A 19,104-nucleotide genomic window follows, 5' to 3' on the forward strand; every position below is an offset into this window, starting at 1 on the left:
TTTAAATGGCAAAACTTCAAGAGCGTGTAGGGGACCGAAAAACTAAGACAAAACCCTCGAAAATGGAGGAAGAACGAGTAAACCTCTAAAGGACTTTCTGTCTTAGCTTTTCGATCCCCTACACACTCCTAATGTTTTGCCATTTAAATTGGAGACATCCTGTATATTAAGTCAACACCCATTTGTACATCCATTTCACCTGGAACTTTCCATGTGCGCAAGATATACATCACGCGAGAGATATAAGATAGCGGAAAATGGATTTCCATCAGCACGTCGTTCGTGGAGAATGTTCTAGCAACATGGATACACGTTTGTAGAGATATGCTTAACGTCGCTCGCGTTGAAGTGCATCACGGTAAAAGACACTTATAGAATTGTCGGAGCCGTTTGATCGTGTCACGTCACTTACGAGACGCGGAGGAAAAACAAGGAGGCAACTGTTTGTTGACCTATCCAACATGGTTTTCGCCAAGGAGGGATCAGCAAACAGTTGAAATAAGGAACATGAGAAAAAGTAGTTTACTCCAAAAAATTTCCCGTACATCCATCTCGTCAACCCGATCCGGCCAATGGACGAAAGTGGATCCTCCGAATCACGTCGCTCCACATTTTTGCGAATATCGTATTCGACAGTTGGCGATATCTCCTCTCCTTGCCTATCAAGTTTACCGCTTTCCCACTGAAGGGATTACAGCCACAAGTATCCGACGAACGAGCTTTATAGTAGGCTTCGTGCTCGCGAGGAAGCTTAACCACTTAGTACGCCGCCGTAATCCGCGATTCTACCAAAGCGTCATGTTCTCGATGTTCTCGATGGTCGCAATTCCGTGCGGCAACTAAGTTCGCAGAGCGATCGATTTTGCACAGGGGATGAACAGTTAAAACGCGACGCGGAAACATTCCCCAACGGGAACGATACGTTACACGACCATCGAATAAAAGTTGACAGTTCGAAGCTAGCCTCCCTCTCCTTCACTCTCACTCGCGGACGAATATCTCGAGTTATCGATCCTCTTGGCATTCGTGAATCGAGAACGCTTGTTTACGGGGCTTGTGAACCGGAAGAGTGCCGTCCGAGCGTCGGCTTAACACTGATGCAATGCACCCCGACCAAGGGAGGCGTTCGTTCGATTGGCTCGGGATTGGCCGGCTGCCGCTCAGCTGGTCGTGAGAAACGATGTGTCAGGGTAGTAGCGCACCCTTAGCTGGCACATTTCGGAGCGCGCCAAGTATTGGGAGGTACGCAAAACACTGATCCGTCGAGAGTCATCGGTCTAACAAGAAGTTGTTAAGGAAGCTCGCTAACGATAACCCGCGCTCAAGAAGCTCGTACGACGAACTGACCATCTTACCCGCGATGAAGTCGCAGTTTGCTCCCTTTTTCTTCCTCCCCCCGCGTACATGCGTGCGCGGTCGTTTTATTATTATAAACCCCTTCGGTCAATAAACGACCGATAAGCGAATAAAAATAGAAAATGGGATGTGCATTACTGAGAACGCCTGGGGTATGAAACGTTCAAAGAGCGACATTATTATACAAGGGTAATTTCGAGTATTTTTATCAATATTATGTTTCATACTCGCGTAAATTGCAAATACCCTTTAATTTTCTTTTCTTAAAATTTAGCATATATTTTTCTAGATATTTACGACATTAATTGATACGCGATTATTTGCTTCAGCGAAAATTCAACGTCGATCGTACTTATTTGGTGATCTAGTTCGGTTAGCTCGATATCAAATAATATCCAATAACAAATAATGTGTACCTTGCTGTAGACATTCTTAAAAAGAAAATAGTCAAGCTAACGCTCAGTTCCCTTCCTTCGGGTTTCTTAATCGATTTTTTATTATCAGCTTGCATCTGGTGGAAAGTATAGTCAGATGGGTCAGAGGAGGGAAGGTAGAAACCTGCTCGTTGGCTAGTCAGAGATACCCGCGAGAATGTAAATTCAGCTTGGTCATGTTTTATTCATGCAGATGATGCTATGTGAGAAGGGCTGTCGCGAGGACGACCCCATTCCAATGATCCAAAGTTATCACAACAGTGTTGGCGCCACTTTTTAAGAAAAACAGATTTTTCTTACGTATATGTACAGACATATATGAAAATAAATTATAATATTATTAGTTAAAAATATTATGTTTTGTGTAAATAAATGTTATTAATCATCTTACTTTTTGTGTGTATAATTCTCTTTTTTTTCTATATTTATTCAATTATCTCCTATGTATCGGGGGAAATAAAAGTTTCAAAGTTAAGAAGGTAATCTGTTAAAATTGTAGAGATTAAAAAACAGAAGAGGAGATTCTTTAACGTAATAATTGTAATTCTATCAAGACAAATTGATGATATCATTTATATAGATATATTAATGGTATGGAATTTCCCATCGATCTAAGATGCTTCGCGAGTGCAATCGAGATGAAGTAAACGAAGACGGATGGCGTTAGCCATGTAGTTACCACGCTCCGTGACCTGGAATTATCGAATAGTTGCTGCGATTATTATCCATCAGCGTTCAATGAACCAGGAAAAACAGCGTGAAAATAAATCTAGCGAAAAATTACGAGCGTAACGGCAAAGAAATCTTTTTTTTTTTTTTTCGGCAACTTCCATCCGAGTCGATGGATTTTAGAGGGATTTTTGTAAAAACGCTTGAATAAATTTTACGCGCGTTAAATTAACTATAGAGAAAAACTGATGTAAAAGCCTGAAAATATTTCTGTTCAAATTCACAAGATGGCCATTTATGAGAAGCAATTCGCGCGACTACGTCTTTCATTTCGATGGCCCGGCTTCCCCGCATTCCGATTTAATATTTGCAGATTCACGAGAACGGAATCATGTTTTCCCCGCGTAAACATACCCGATATGCGTGCAAATAAAAGATGTATCCGCGGCTTCTATAATGATTAGAGAGCCTTTAAAGCAGCTCCGAAAATTCTTTGGGCAAACTTTGAAAATATTCCCCGCATGAATAGCGATCGTCCTTATTAGGACGAGTGCGATTAAGTTTGCAGATAGCGATGAAATACAGGAAAAATTTAAGCTTTTAAAATCTCCTTTAAAGACGAGAATAAAGCCACGATTATTGACTGCGTGTGTGTGTGTGTGTGTGTGCTAATTTTATATTAAGCATTTCGATATAATGGGGAAGAAGATAATATTTCATAAATGATATTGGAAACTAAAAACAAAATTTATCCCAAATTAATTTCATCGAGTATATCGAAACAATAATCCATCGACATTCATAAAAGCGAATAAACAGATTTTTACGACGGGTTTCCAAGTGCCATCTAAAAATGAGATCGCGTTAATGACAACGTAGTTCGTTTATAATATGTTTTAACAAAGAGAAAACTTCTGCGTCGAGGCTCTTGCGTGTTCTCGCTCCTAAGATATACCATACATCATTATTCGTTATTCATCTTATTATTCACAACGGATCTCAGTCCCATGAAAGCATCCGTTCGTCCGGATTCGCATCAGGGTACTCAGAAATAACGATTGATAGTGGTGCAAAATGTACGCGCCATTTCGCAGCAGATAATGAACACGTAATGAGTACGTTGCAAAGGCTCGATAGCGTTGACAAACGCGAATAAACACTGTGACGATGGAGGAGCACAGATACCGCAAAAGCAAATTTGGCGAATGACAAATCAAGTAGTTTCTATAATTATCTAATTATCGTCGAGACGTCTTCAACAATGGTAGATAAATATATACCGGATTTGTTGTATTAGCATAATTAAAATAATTATATCTGCGATGTTTAATTTTTGTACAAATAAATAAATAGAAATACATACGTAATTAATGTAACATATTCGTCGTATTGTAATTATAATTTATATTTGTATAAAAAATATAACTGTGTGTATCTTTTTATTAATTCTATCGAAATGGTAGTGTAAATAATAGAAACGTCAATTACCGTCGACAGGGTCGAACCAAACTTCTGCTTCTTTCCCTTCATAAAATATGAACGCATCATGGTTTCTGACATTCTCGCGAAATATTCCAGTGTCATTCTCAATCGTGATAAATCTTGCTCGAACGATATTCGCGCGTTTTTAATATGCGCGCAAAAATAAAAGCAAACAACGTGGGAGAAACCACCTGTTTCTCTGCTACGTTATTTTTTTTTTTTTCCAAGCTTTTTCACTGAGAAATTTCCAATGTCTCTTGGCGCAATCTTAGGACATTCCCTAAATTCTTCTCAGTTCTCCATTTCGCGAAAACAACGATCGTTTATTTAGCATCCGTGATGAGTATCAAGGATGACAAATTCGGAAAGAAAATTTTCACTCTCGATCGAATCCAACATGGCCATTTTGAAAAATTCTATTAAATCATACTTCTGTAAAAATTATGTTTTTTTTTTTCGTGCAAATGTTACAAATAAACGTTAAGTAAATAATGGGATTTCTTGGTCAGACAACGTCAATATATCAGACTATTTGAATGCTTTCTGGATGCTTCTTTAATTTACGAAGATAAAGGGGGAACTACATAGTTTTACGAGAAACTTTACGAGAGACTTGATCGATATCATCGAGCTGATTCAAACAGTTCTTGATCGAGAAGCCGAGAGCGTACATTCAAAGAGCCATCGATTGGAATTCGATTGGTTCAGGAAATTTAGCGTCTCGTTGAATTTGTCATAAACATTTTTATCAAACGATGAAACCTTGGCAAATTATTATATCTTTAATAAGACTCAATTTATGTTATTACTTCTGATTAAAAGATCCAAGTATTGAATCAATATTGCAAACTACTCTGGTTCAATCTTATATCACAAGATTTGAAATAGATACTCAAAAAGTTTATCTGCAAAATTAATCGAATTAATATGACCGAAGAATTAAAGTTAAATTGTCCTCGATATTTATCCATCTATTTATTTGCGATTTTAAAATGCAATCTCCGAAAAATTTCCCAACGTTACAATTTCTCACTGAATCACGAAGCACAGATGATGATTATCACGATTGTAAAGTTAAACGCAATCCCTTGTACGTTGGCTGATTCAAATCCCTGAAGGATAGTCTTGGGGGATGTCGAATAAATTCCCGCAAATTTCACAAAGTCACTTTTATCCACATCCTGCGAAATCAGCCCCCGCGAGGGAACCGATTTCAAACAAGCGAGGATGACATTTACATCAAAATGGTATTAGATGCGACTTTCTCGGCTTAGGGAATTTCCACACGATTCCGGTCCATCCGCTTTCATCGGATTTCACGAGGGAGAATTTTTCAACTATATTCGGATTCCTCAACGCGCTAGACCCCACGATATTGAAGAATCTTCTCACGATGTTATTCGTGATTTCCGGAGTTGAAAGGAATTCTGGTCGTGCTCGGTCGAGAGAGAAAAATCTTAAGGGATGCTCCTCACGCTCGGATTCAGTTTCCACAGGAGAATCGGACAGAATAACAACGGTGATTATCGCGGGTTCACCGCGACGTAGAAGATCTAATGATTCCGGTGGCTTCGCGTGGTTCGCCAAACGAATTCCAGCAAGGTGATCTAATTTCGGTCGGTTCTCTCAACCGCTTCGATTCCGCGTCGGCCGCACGCTCGCGTACGCGCGGCAAAACTAAGCTCTCGAGAGATCTGTTTCAGGCGAAGTGAGCGCAACGGCGCCGAGATTGCATGTCGAGGAGTGCTTTCAGAAAACATCTGTCCCTCACATCGGTCCAACCGAATTCACAGCCCGTTAGGAGCGATTTTCGTACGCCCGGTATACGTGGGGATAGTAAAAGCGGATCGTAAAAATCCGAAATAAAACCGGAGAATGGCAAATCGGGGCAAACAGGCGCATATTAGATGACGTATACGTCATAATCAGATTCCCGACTTTTATCGAAGGAAGGTATTCTCGATATTTGTAAAAAAAATATGCGCAGAAATTAATTTGCTACCCCGTGTGACATTGTTATTAATTATTTGAATGCAAGGAGAATCGATAAAACTCTTTTCAAAAAAAAAAAAAAAAAAAAAAAAAAAATGTAAATTATTTAATCCCGAATTGATAAATTAATCTTTCAAATTCACATAGATAAATTGCACGCGCGTTCAAATTGCAGAGAAAATTTAAATTCTTTCTTACGTCTCTCAACAGAAATTATATTAAATTAAAGAACATAAAAGACATTACATATAAGTTAAATAATATTTTTTTTGTCCTTTAATTTATTAAATTTTAACACGTGGTTTTCGTTCTTTCTAATTTGACTATATGTTATACGAGTATCCGTTAATTGCTCTTTTTTAATTGCTACAAATTATATTATTTAAGCTTGCCAATTTATTTAATCTAATCGTATAAATAATAAATTCCTCGTTAAAGAAGAGATGTGACTTGAACGATTAAAAAATCGTAAAAATCATCGTAATTGTCGATACAATGAGAAATACCGTATTCGATTTTTCTTTCAATGAGAAAAGAAATTGCTAACGAGTTTGAACGCGTTGATATATTATCAGCTGCGATGAAGATATATAAGATCGCGAATGGCTTTGCTCCAGTATTGGAGGACGCAAGTCGTAATAAAGCGCAGATGGTAAAAATCAGAAATAGGGCGGGGATAAAAGTGTCAAGGCGCATTCGCCGATATTCACGAGGCTGATTCATCCTCGTACCATCGCAGCAAGTTTCTCCTCACGCGCGTAACCCCATAATTTTGAATTTTCCCTCTTCCCATAATCGCTCACTCAAGATTTAAGCAAATTGCATTTGTATTAATGCAAACTACGAGGCCCAAGATTAAGAGTAATCAGCATAACAGAAGAACAGAGAGAACGATGCATCCTATACGATACATTCATTTCAGGATTAGAATCAATGATGCAATCTCATTGATCATCTTATTACGTATGTGTCAACAATAATTCTATTATAGGCTTAAATGTTAATACAGACCGGGGCGCGAAATTTCCCCTTCAATCCGTTTACGACATTAATTTAATAATGCATCGATCGTATGCTAAGTGCACTTGGAAATTGCCGTGTTAAGTGACAGCGACTGACATTTTATGAGAATGTTCAATAAATTACTTCACCATCGTGGCGAGACGGTCGAGAGATGAGGCGCGTGTATCCAGCTTTATAAAACTAAAAACACGAGACGAAAATGTTACGCGCGCTACTTCTAAATAACGTTCGTAGACTCGCAATTTAATTGCTGGTACGACGATAATGTTAATTCATTTCTTATCCTGTCATTAATCGGCTAATCTGCGTTTTTAATTGGCGTATTTAACAAGCGAGGTTGAATATCGTACTGTCATTAAGTACACGCGATATAATATTTCTTTTATGGAATTATTATCGCAATTATATTATCTCGTTAATTAGTAATTTTTCTGTCCTCTAACAAGCTTGATATACGATAATTTCAGAGAATAGCTGCAAAAGAAGATTGGAATCTCTCGTAGAGTGTGCTTTGCGTTTATCTACAAATTTTAAATAATGTGTTTTAATGTAAAAAAAAAAAAAAAGAATGTAAAATGTTTAATAAGAATTACTCTAGATTAATTTAACTCTTTCTCTCTCTCTCTCTCTCTCCCTTGATAAAGTTAATTAATCATAATTTTCCGAAGTCGATTAACATCGGCAATTTTCTTCCGGCATACTAAACATTTTAGCATAATTGTATATTTTCTCAGAGGCAGTGCGATATTGCGTCTGTTCATCGTAAAATACAATTACTGAAAGCAGGCAAGCGTGAATGTATTTTCAGGCATCTCGAATGTCTCGTATACCGTGTGCCGTTTTACAGGCGAAAAGCGCGAGCCTTACAAACAAGTTTAATCCGTCCACGATCGTTTTACGAATCACCGTAATATCGCCTCTGCCTTTTAATTAATTAAGAAAAATCGCTTCGTATATATCTTTCTTTCCTACTATTGCCAAATAATATATCGTGATTAAAGAAATCTCGTTTCACTTCTTTAGCTACTTCTTTAACAATCTATGAATCTTGCGTAGCACTTCAAAACGAGATCGTTCTAAATGTTCTAAGCAGATTTATAAAATATTCTTTTGACACGAGAATATTTTACAAAGATTCATACTTAATAATTCTGTAAGAATTCTCTCAAAATAGTATATGTTTGACGCTAAATAAATAGAATAATTAAAGAATATATCTATCTATATAGCTATCTGGGATGCTTCGGACGTTCCTCGTCTGCCATTGTTCTCGAAGAAACGATCATGTTGTCGTCGATCCGATAATATAATTACACAGCTGCGCGCGAGGTAAATCGTTATCGATCCCTTTTATCGCAATCGTATCCGTGTCTTCCATCGAGAAGGGAGATGATTTATCTTCCATTTATCATTGCACGATGATCCCGTACGCGTGGCAATTAATTCGCAGATCACACGAGGCTCTTCTGCCGAGGATTCTCCGTCCGTCAAAAGGCCATTTAAGTCAATTAATTTAACAGCTTGTCAGAAAACCTAGGGATGTGCTAATGCGCTAGTCATTAAATTAAATTGTACGACTGCACTAATTGCCAGTTTTCTAGATCGGCGTGACGGATCGCATAAAGGCGCGTTCGCTCGGTCAGCGCGTCAAGGGAGCTTTTTCGTACATTACGTTTCGCGATTGCCACTTTCATTTGTAAAGCCTTGTCGAGTACAAGGTACAAAGTCAGAATTTAGCATGGAATTGTTGAATGCGAGGCTGCGCGATTTGCAATTAACCACGAGTCGAAAGCTTTCGGAATAAATCACGTGCGATTCGAGATATTCCTAGAAATGAATCTATAAACGTACACGATAATGAAATGATAAAAACATTCGCAATAATTCTTCAATTATTATTACTATTTTATTCATTTATGATATTTGGAAATGTCGCGGGTTTGTCAATAAAAGGGGAACGATCGATGTTTTCCGTCGAGACAGTAGCCTATGAGAATGCATCGCACGCACATATGCGTAGTCTGAAAATAGCATTAACACCACCGAGGGATAGGCGATAGTAATGCGATGTTTATCCTCTTCGCCATAACTAGCCTGTAATATGAAATCGTCAACGATGTTTTTTCTTTGTAAACAATGTCTTCCCCGTGAGCCAGAAAATAGTGTTGACTAAGCGAATCGAAGAAACTCGTCGGGGAAATATTCGACAAGTTGAATTATCGATTGAAGAGAATAGGCCAGAAATATAGATGAAACGTAAACGTCGCATTTATTTTTCAACGAGTCTTTCTCAAAATCATATCGTTAATCTTTTATGTCTGGCGAAAATATAACAATAAATTTTGACAAAATGACAAAATATTTTTATTTTCAATAAAAAAAAAAAAAAAAAGAAAGATAAAATATTTTTTAGTATTTAAAAAACAAACATATTGTTAACCGCGAAATTATGATCGCCATATGAGAAAGGAAGATATGGTTGCAGGAAATTTATTAATTAAAGAATAACCGAGTAAAATTACACGAAAATCTATCACGGATCGATTAATATTTAACGATCGATGAATCTATTAATTTATCTCGACGATTTGCCAAAATTCTCTTTTTAAGCTACACTTGCCGAAATCAGAAATACTTGTAAAAATACTTTCGCTTAACAGATTGAGAGAGAAAGAGAGATGACATTTACAAACTTAGTCACCTAGAATAAAAGTTTCTTACATCAGAAACATATATACGATCTATATGTACAATATATACGATATCAGAGAACAAAGTGTATATCATTCTTATCCGCGTCAATAAAATGCACGATACCGGCTGGTTTAAAATCCCCCTCATGTCAGAGGTGAACATTGCGTAGGTGTGTATCGCGATCGATGCATCGGCAAAAATAGCTCGTGTACATCTTAAGATATTAATGTTTCAAGGGTCACATAAAAATGTCAGCCGCTACCTTCGAATTTTTATTCTCTCTATGTATCTGTGTAATCGTTTTATTAGCGTTTACACGTGACATCTTCGTGATCATAATAAAAATATCAGCGACTCTCGAGTGTTCTTCTCTCAAAGAAAATCAGTCTATAATATAAATATATTTCAACAATTCACCCCTATCGCGACGTCGATTAATCTTATCGGTATTCCATTTCTATCGAATAAAATACAAGACGCACGATTAATGTATCATTATCGCGAGCATATCACATTCGAGAAACGATTTACGATTAATGAGCGAAATAATAATCAACGCGACTGACGTTTCTTTGGAATACCTCTTTTGTCAAACCGCCCTTGAGCGCCGTTTGTTGCGGACCCCCGTTCTCCAACAATAGGCTCTTGGTACTGCCACCTTTGACCCTGACGCTGCTCCATCTCTGTCGCGGTATGTCCGTCATCTTCTCGCTGCGGTCTCCCTCCTTCAACGAGCCGCCCTTGACCCTGAGGGCACCGAGGACCGTAGTCGGAGGCGCGATCGGGACGTCGAGCTGCCCCAAGAGATGCTCCGACATCGCTCGAGGGGACTTTATGCACGTCATCGTCGTCGGGGCGAGCGTGTTTGCCGAGGAGACCGATTTAACTAGCAGATCCTTGCTCTCCTTCGTCCACGACGTGAGCTTCCTGCCGAGGGAGAGGGTGGTCGGTGCCGAGGTCGGTTTCTGGGACGATCTTGGAAGATTGTCGGGATAGGTGTCCGTCTCGTTGATCACGTGGACGGTTTCGTTGATCACGTGAACATTCCGCTGTCTCGCGAGTGACCCGAATGCCGTTTCCTCCACCGTCGTTGCCGCCGCTGCTGAAACGCAGCGGAGATCTTCGTTCGGGTCGAGTAGCCGGTCTCCCGCTGTCCTAGGATAATAATCCTTGGCAGCGGAGGAGCCGGAGGCGGCTACGACCCTTCGTCTGGCACCGAACTTGGGTATTCTGTCGCGGCGGACGCTCGACGGCGTCTTCGCAACGTCCTCGATCAGGGCGTCCCTCTCCTCGGACGACAGCTCGCTCTCCTCTCGAAGATCCGAGGACGTACTATCGCTTATCCCGATACCGCTGCCGATGGCGAAGCGTCGTTCGCCGCCGATACCATCGGCCCAAGTTCCAGCCTCCGAGATAAAGTTGCCGTTGACACACGACGACCGGACGCACGGCAGGCTTCGCAGGTCGCGCTCGTACGACGACGAGCTCGTGATCGAGGCGGCCGTCGTACCACCACCGTCCCCTACCGCCTCGGCAAAAACCCTCGCCGTGCCGTTCGTCGACGCGGACTTTGGCAGGGAACCCCACTTGCCGCGAGAGCGATCGGCCACCTCCGATCGCGCGCGATTCCCGTCGCGATTCTCCAGGGGGAACTCGAACGTGCCTCGAGTGTATTCCTCCTCTTCCTCGTATCCCGATTCGTCGCGACGAGAGTGCCGCCCTCGATCCTTCCCCTTTCTTCCCGGAATGTATCTTTCGTTAGACACCTCGCGACTAGTACCCTCGTCGGAGACGCTCGAGTCCCGCTGTTTTCCTTCCTCCCCCCTCGGCGGGGGGATCTGCTTCCTCCTTATCACCACCGGCGGCGGCAGCCGATTGGCCACCTTGGCAGTCGTCGGTCGTTTGTCAACCGATAGATCCTTCACCGAATGCAACGCTATCTGTTCGTCCCGCGATTGGGACGAACCCGGAGGCTGGGACTTGGACAGTTTTTCCTTGAACAGCTGAATCTTGGCCAAGTATGCCGACCCAACAATCGACGGGTCAACTGTGACTGTGTTACGATCGATCGCCTTCGCGTTGTTTAATTAATTGCGATAGACGGTAACCAGAAGCCGTTTATCGAATCTCGAAAATGAATCGACTCAAATGAACTCGTGACGGTATCGTTACCGTTCGCGTTGATTAAGGCAGCGATAAAATTTTTAAAATCCGAGCGATCGTTATCGATCACCGTCCTCTCCCTTATCTAACGATTTAGATATCTGCTGTCTCGCAATGCAAAAGGCAAGGCGCTGCAAAAAGAAGCGTAGTTTAAAAGTCGACGCTTTGAAAGACTGTTGGGTTACAACTGTTCTGTATATACTTCTCGGTTTTCTTTCTCGATCTTTCTTTTCACTCCGATTTCATTCTTCTTTATATTTTCTCTTATGTTAATAAAAATCTGCCAGTCGATAATTTCGACGAAGCAAACTCTCATTTGTGCTTGATTATAATCGTTAAGTATTGTGCATTGTTATTGTTAGGACGTGTGCGCATCCGTAAAATTACCTAGTCAACTCGCTCTTGTGTGCTCGTAGAAGAATTATTACTATCGATAATTATCGTTGGTCGCTTGTACAATACATGTATGTACGTGTGTGCTCTGCGACGTTAGAAACGAAACTTCGTAAATATCGCTATCGGCTCATCCACAACTTTTATTGCGACGATCTCTGATATATGTTTGATTAATTAAAAAATTGTTTTTCCCCTCGATTCAAAATATCGATATAAAACGTACAAGAATGTGATTGTTGGCTTAAACTTAATTGCGTCCATCGCCGCATTGTAGAAATCTCGCGACACGGCGTCAACTTGATTTATCGATTAATTAGCAATAAATAATGGATGGAACGTGACGACAGCCTCAGCTGGGAAAAGATAAGTGTCTTAATTTCAGTCTCGAGGTCCACCTTCTTCTTTTTCTTTCTCTTCTTTCTTCTTCTCTTTCACTCTCGCTTATCTCGAAAGTAATAATTATCTTTGTCGCGAAATTATTTCGGCTCGACGCGCAACCTCGGGATCGCAATGGAAATATAAAAGAGCCCTTCTTACTCGGCGCTTCAGCTTCCTTCGTTTCGGACGAGAGGCTGGAGCGAAACAGGAGCGGGATAAATTAACAATTGGCAATTGGAAATTCGATGCAGGTACAAACGCTCGTGTAGCGAGTCCTCTCGATCCCCTAGATCCTCGAGGAGATTCAGGAATCACGAGACAAGGGTCCATCCTCGTCCATGTCCACGATGAATTTGGCACGGGTTGATACTTGGGAATCCTTCACGGATGCGCGAAGCGACATCCTGTCTCGCGACGACACGGACGTTCCAATTTCCCGTCAACGAAGAGCCTCTAGTATAGAGCCTCTAGAATAGTGAATCTCCTTAACGATCAATTTAGATGGATCTGCGGTGATGCATCGGCCGAACAAATCGAGCGTGATCGATTCTCGCGAGTGTCGTACCATGTGTAGATCGTAAATTGCGAAGAATATCTCATCCCGATGATCATATTCGGATGCTCCTTCCCTTCCGATTTTACGATGATTCGATTTTAAGGATTGAAGGAAAGAATTTAACCGAGTGAGATTAATCGCAACACGGCAGGATGAAACGTCAGTGCGACTGTCACGCGCGTGCTCTCTTATAAAAGGCTAAGTAAAACAGTTTCTATACTTTCGATGCGAGCCCAATGACGCTCGATAATTATCACTTGGATAACGCGTGCGATCGGCGAAGATTCCTCTTCCTCTCACAAAGATTACGCATCTATAGCACTAAAACCTTCTTCTTGGTGCACGGTCGTCCGGATTCGCTCGATCGCTCATCTACACAGATCGGACAGTGTCTACGATCGACTTTCGACGAGTCCGTACTCGGTTACAGCTGATAGTTCTCAAGGATAATGTCTCCGTTCATAGACACGATCGCAAAGTCTCGGCAAGGTACGCGCGCCCACGAGGTTCGATCGTCGTCACTGGGTATGTATCGCGCGTCAAACATATTTAACAGGTAGTGAGATTATATCCGACAATGGTGAGACTCACAGCCGCGCATCCATCTCCAGCGATCTCCAACTTCTCCTCGTCATCTCTCCCCGGCAAGTAGTCTCTCGCGCTACGGCCGAGTGACTAAGACGAGAGGGACGACGCTCGCGCGCTCCGGACGGTCGCGATCCTTGTTCCGGCCGACATTCCGACTTCTCGGTCTTCGTTTCCGGGAGAGGGAGGAGAGACCGAGAGACAAAGAGGGAGGAGAGGGAAGAGAGATCTTCCGTCCTCAGCCTCTTTCGTCCGCGATCCTCTCGGATACCTTTCGCATCACCCTCGAGCGAAAGCTCACCACCACCAACCGGACCTTCAGTGCCGAGAAGGAGACGGTCGAGACTTACTTCCTCTCGCGTCACGTCGGCGTCGTCGACGACGACCCACCTGTACTCGACCCCTTATTGATTCGCAACCGAGCTTCGATCGCCGCGCGCAACCCGCGCCACTACGCACGCCCGGAACCGCGAGAATCAACCCCCGGAGAGAATGCGCGATGTTGCGCGGCGCAACGGAACGCGGGACACCAGCTGACGCTCCGCGCTCGTGCACGGACTTATTGTGAAACGCGTATTACGATGACACGGAATGGAAAATGCTTCCTCTTTCCAGATACAATTGTTCAAATGTCAGGCGCGCTCATACGAGAGATCGCGCAGATAACAGGCTCTCTGATTATTGCATTCTTCTCCCGAGATATTGAAATGAAAAGGGGAGGTAAACATTTCGATCGCGATTCTATCGAATAATCCAATGGATTCCATAGGAAAAAATTCTTTTCTATGGGATCGGTCTTTCTTTATATCTGCAATATTCGCAGATGGAGTAGATACAATAGATTCGATTATTGGCTAATTCTCTGCACATTCTCCTTCTTTATAATTTCTTATATTTCATTAAATTAATATATTTCACATACAATATTTAAATAAAAATAAAAAGATTTCTCGTTGCTAGACATGTGTATCTGAAATCGCATGTCGTACGTGACGTATGTCAGGCGTTCATTTGTTGTAAAAAATTAATATGAATATTATATCTATATAAAAGTAATTACGAGTTTCAATCGCGGCGATTTATTATAAAATTCGATATACATATAAGCGCCATGTTTTCAACGGTCGCGATGCACAGCCGTGCATTGAATGGGGAAAAAAAGCTATGTGCCCTTCCTTTCGATAACAATTGATTTTCGTTCGATATATCGGTCCCCTCACGTTCTTTTATCCAAGTTACACGCTATAAATTTGAACGAAATTTTTACCGACCATGAACGATCTACGCGCACAGTCAATGGGATCTCTATGCAGCATATATACGATACGTTTTATTTTCGCTCGTCAACGGAGGAAAAGAAAAGAAAAAAACGCGCAAAGCGGAGAAAAAACGCGAGATTAAAGCCGTGAAAAGCTCATGTCCCGCGCCCTCGTTCAACCGGCCACTTCTTTTTTCACCCTTTTATTTGTTTTTCGCTTTCCATCTTTTGCGCAGCGGGCATTCACGACGCAGTCGGGCGATCAAATCTCTTGCCATAACGAACCTTTCTACAATATTTTATCCTCTCGCTACTGCTATCCATTACGTCGTCATATCATTTTTAATGCGTAATCCCGTATAATATTACTGTCTTTTGTATTTCGAAAATTGTTCGAATATGATCTAATTAATAATCTATCCTCGTATCTTCTTCTATTCTGCTTTTCATCTAATATTAATTAAAATAAAAAGTTTACCATGTGATGGTTGATTTCTTATTTACATTGTATTCTCTCTTTCTCTCTCTCTCTCTCTCTCTCTCTTTATATATATATTGTATATATATTAAAAATTAACATATAAATTAATACAACAAATTTATTATATATATATATAAATTTGTTATATTAATTTATATTAATTTTTAATATATGATTCAGTTATATGATATATAATTTTTCAGTTTCATTTTTCTCGCAAAATAACTCGTTTTGCTAATTCGTTGCAAAGTAACAATTGTGCGCAATAATCGTTGAATTTATGACGATTAACCGTCATAAATTGCAAAAATCCTCTTAATAATGCTTCGCATTATTATGTTTAAGAGGATTTGTACGAGGCAGGATTTTATTTAGCTTATAATTTTTCTCGTCGCATGTTTCCAAGAAAAAACAATCTCCTTTGTCAAGTACGATGCGGAAACGAAGAAATCCTATTCGTCAAAGGAACATTTTTCCAACAGATTAATTTAATGTATCCTTGAAAGGAGATATTACCAATCCCCCCCCAGTGCTTTATTGTTTCTTCGATTTTAGATGCGTTCGCTGAGAGGATATGAAATTCACGAAGAAGATAAGTCTAATCCCTAGCGTCCTCGTTCTCTGAAAGCCGGTAGACGATATTTCCTGCCGCTCGACAAGCACAAAGTTGTAATATGGAAAACTTTAGTCGGTATTCCCGTAAGTACGAGCGGAGAACGGGAAGGGCGAGAATTTATCGCTCGCGGGAAAAACGCGACGGAAAATGAATTAGAAAAATTAAGATGGAGGTCCTTTCTTACTTTGCCGCGTGCATCATCGATCACGAGCGCGATTGTTCGTTTTAAAACACTGTTAAATCATTCTGTCGCGATTCGGGTCAGCTAGTCGATGAAAACTGTAAAGCGTTGGAATCGTCGATAAACGCCAACCTAGTTCGCGCATCTTCGAAGCTCGCTCGTTCGGTGCGATTGAAAGAAAAATGAAGGACACATTACGCTTCACGTCGGATTACTCGTAAATTGTAGGCGATCGTTTCTTGCAACAAGCGCGATCTTTTCGTTCTCGAGAAAAGTCTGTCATCGAGAAGTTTTCTACATTCCGTACGCGAAACTCCAAGTACATATTTACCATTTTGTGTTCCAGATTTTAATTTGGCAAATAAATTATATATAATACCTAGTATATCTCTCTAAATAAATTATGATATAAATGATTTATTTACGAGATTAATTTCTCATTTCATTAAGATGGCGCATATCAAATTTTCTGAGGAATATGATTTTAATATACAATAGATACGTGTACAAATTCAATAATATATGCTCTGATGAAAAAGAATATAGAGTCATTATACATTATATTTAAAGATAAAGATTATTCTTTCACAAATGGCATGTAGAGCAATCTTATATATCGCGCCTCTTAGCATTGCACGATTTATATGCCGACCCACTTTGCGAAAAAGTCATAGTTGCAATGTCATAGATTATTATATGTCAGAATTTAAGGAATCAAGAGCAGAGGAAGGAGTTGCGAGAATGCATCGCGGCGATGGAAACCGAGCCGAGCGTGAAAGCGCGATAGACGCACTTTACTCGCAATTCCTCGCTGCGCGACAACGAGAATCAGGGAATTTGCTTATCGGACTCCGATAGCAAATGTTGCTATCGGCAACGAGGTCCGTCAAACCCAAGAGCGTCAATACTTTCGCTCTATTTCCGATAATGCATGGCTCACCTGTTCCGCCCGTGGCTTGCTGTTCTTCTCCTCCTGCTCCTTGCTGAGGTCTTCGACGAGATCATGGAGCAGCCTAATGTCCTGGGGGCTGGGGGAATCGACCCTGCCAGCCCCCACGCTCATCGTACTATGAGGCGCCAGTTCACAAGAATCAGCAGCCTCCTCCTCCTCCTCCTCCCCCTCCTCCTCTTCCTCCTGCTCTTCCGCCGCGCTTCTCACGCTGTCGCTCTCCCAGCAACCCTTGATCAGGGTCCACTCCCGATCACCGTCGTTTACCCTTTCGTCGGCATCGCTCATTTAGGGCATTCAAGCGGCTTCGAAACTCGGACTCGACGTCCTGCGAGCGATTCTTTGTGTATAAATACAGTCCTTGATCCTCGTCCGATGCAAAAAAAAGAAAAAGAAAAAGAAAACACCGCCAGACGACGAGTTGATTTGAAGACCAATCTGGAAGACCTCCCTCTTTTTTTTTTTTAGACTCAATTATCCGAGACGATCGCTTCGCTTTCTTCGGGATGCACTCTTTCTTGCACAACTCTTCTGGTCGTTGGCGACGTAGCGAGTAATTTAATTGGCGATTTAATTGACTTGTATCTCTTATTCTTAAGATGATTCTTGACGCGTTGTTCCCGATTATTCCTCGTATGGCTCGTAAAAACGCGGCAGTTTTCAAATGTACGCTTTTAAGACGGGGCAACAAGCTCGAGATATATTTATTGTCGTGAATGAAGCAGTGTTTGTAGTTTTTCGGCCCGCGAGCGTATTAGAAAGACGTACGAGTCCCCTTATGCGCATTTTAAATAGTAATACTTTCATTCGTTCGCCAACATGCGATATATTTTTATCTCTTTCTGTCAAACAATTTATTATTATTAATTGTTATAAGAACTGAAAAAAAGAAATGTACCTTTCAAGTCAATAATTGAACGAGTAAATTTTTCGATTACGATCAAGTCGATCGGGTTTTCAAATTTCACTTGAAAAGATAAGAACTTGAAACAAAGAAACTTTGTGTTTTCGATTGTTTCTTTCAATTATAGAGAATCATAATTCTTAAATTCGAAGGTGAAACACCTTCGATTTTATCGCCGCTTAAATATGTCGTAGGGGAGGTTCTTCTTTCTCAAACTTTACTTTATTATATCTTTTAAACTAATGCCGTCCCCCATTTATTTCTTGCGGGGAATTACTCAGAGGAATCCCCCTATAACATATTTAAATGGCGATAAAATCGGAGATGTGCTACTTTTTACGTAGTTTCACCAATTCGACAATATGTATGTGTATAGATTATATTTTAATTATACAAAATGTGCAAAGAATATATTTTTATTATATTACAATTTAGTCAAAAATGTTACCGTCCTGAGGCAAGATTTCCAATGAACGAACGCGTCGTGTTATTGCGTGTTTGCGTGCACTAAGATATTTATTGTAGCTTTTGCCCGATGTTCATATGGTTGAATTTAATGCCTTTGCAAAATGATGCATTGTGCGAAAGAATCTCGTTCACTGTTTGACATTTAACGGAATAAGAAGTAAGAATATATTTCTTGGAAGGCGTGTGTATAAACGATGGCTTTTTTTTTTTTATTAGCATGCTTTTTCATATAATAATATTAAACCGTTAAAATCAATCAAAAATATCACAAGTTTCGTTCAATTTTGTATCTTTTAATAGATATTTCTCAATTTTAATGTAAAAAAATAATATTGCGCAAAAATAATATGAGCAAAGCGACATTTTGCGCGACGTAATCAATTCGCATCCTTGATAAGAACCTCGTGGTAGAAGGTACACGATGTAAATTGCATCGTTGCAATTCGCGATCTCTAATTTATGCTAAGCGAGTATTGATAACATTAAAAGTCAAGATCTTTCGGAAATCATTATTATAGC

General features: G+C 40.6%; 1 protein-coding gene across 14 annotated transcripts in view; it reads right to left on the reverse strand.

Annotated features, from left to right (window-relative positions):
* The window catches only part of Sei (seizure), a 97,371-nt gene that overhangs the window by 18,047 nt on the left and 60,220 nt on the right, over window positions 1-19,104 (reverse strand). Inside the window, exon 1 of one of the 14 annotated variants that reach the window (XM_070312283.1) lies at window positions 10,232-11,718. The exons of the other annotated variants lie outside the window; for them this stretch is intronic. Coding sequence (XP_070168384.1) covers window positions 10,232-10,495 — 264 coding nt within the window. The 5' untranslated portion in view covers window positions 10,496-11,718. Of the gene's footprint in view, window positions 1-10,231; window positions 11,719-19,104 lie in introns of those variants that run through there. 14 annotated transcript variants of the gene reach the window in all.

This window comes from Polyergus mexicanus, unplaced genomic scaffold (assembly GCF_030449975.1).
Source record: "Polyergus mexicanus isolate NDT 795.1 unplaced genomic scaffold, iyPolMexi1.0 SCAF_22, whole genome shotgun sequence".
NCBI classification, from domain to species: Eukaryota; Metazoa; Arthropoda; class Insecta; order Hymenoptera; family Formicidae; genus Polyergus; species Polyergus mexicanus.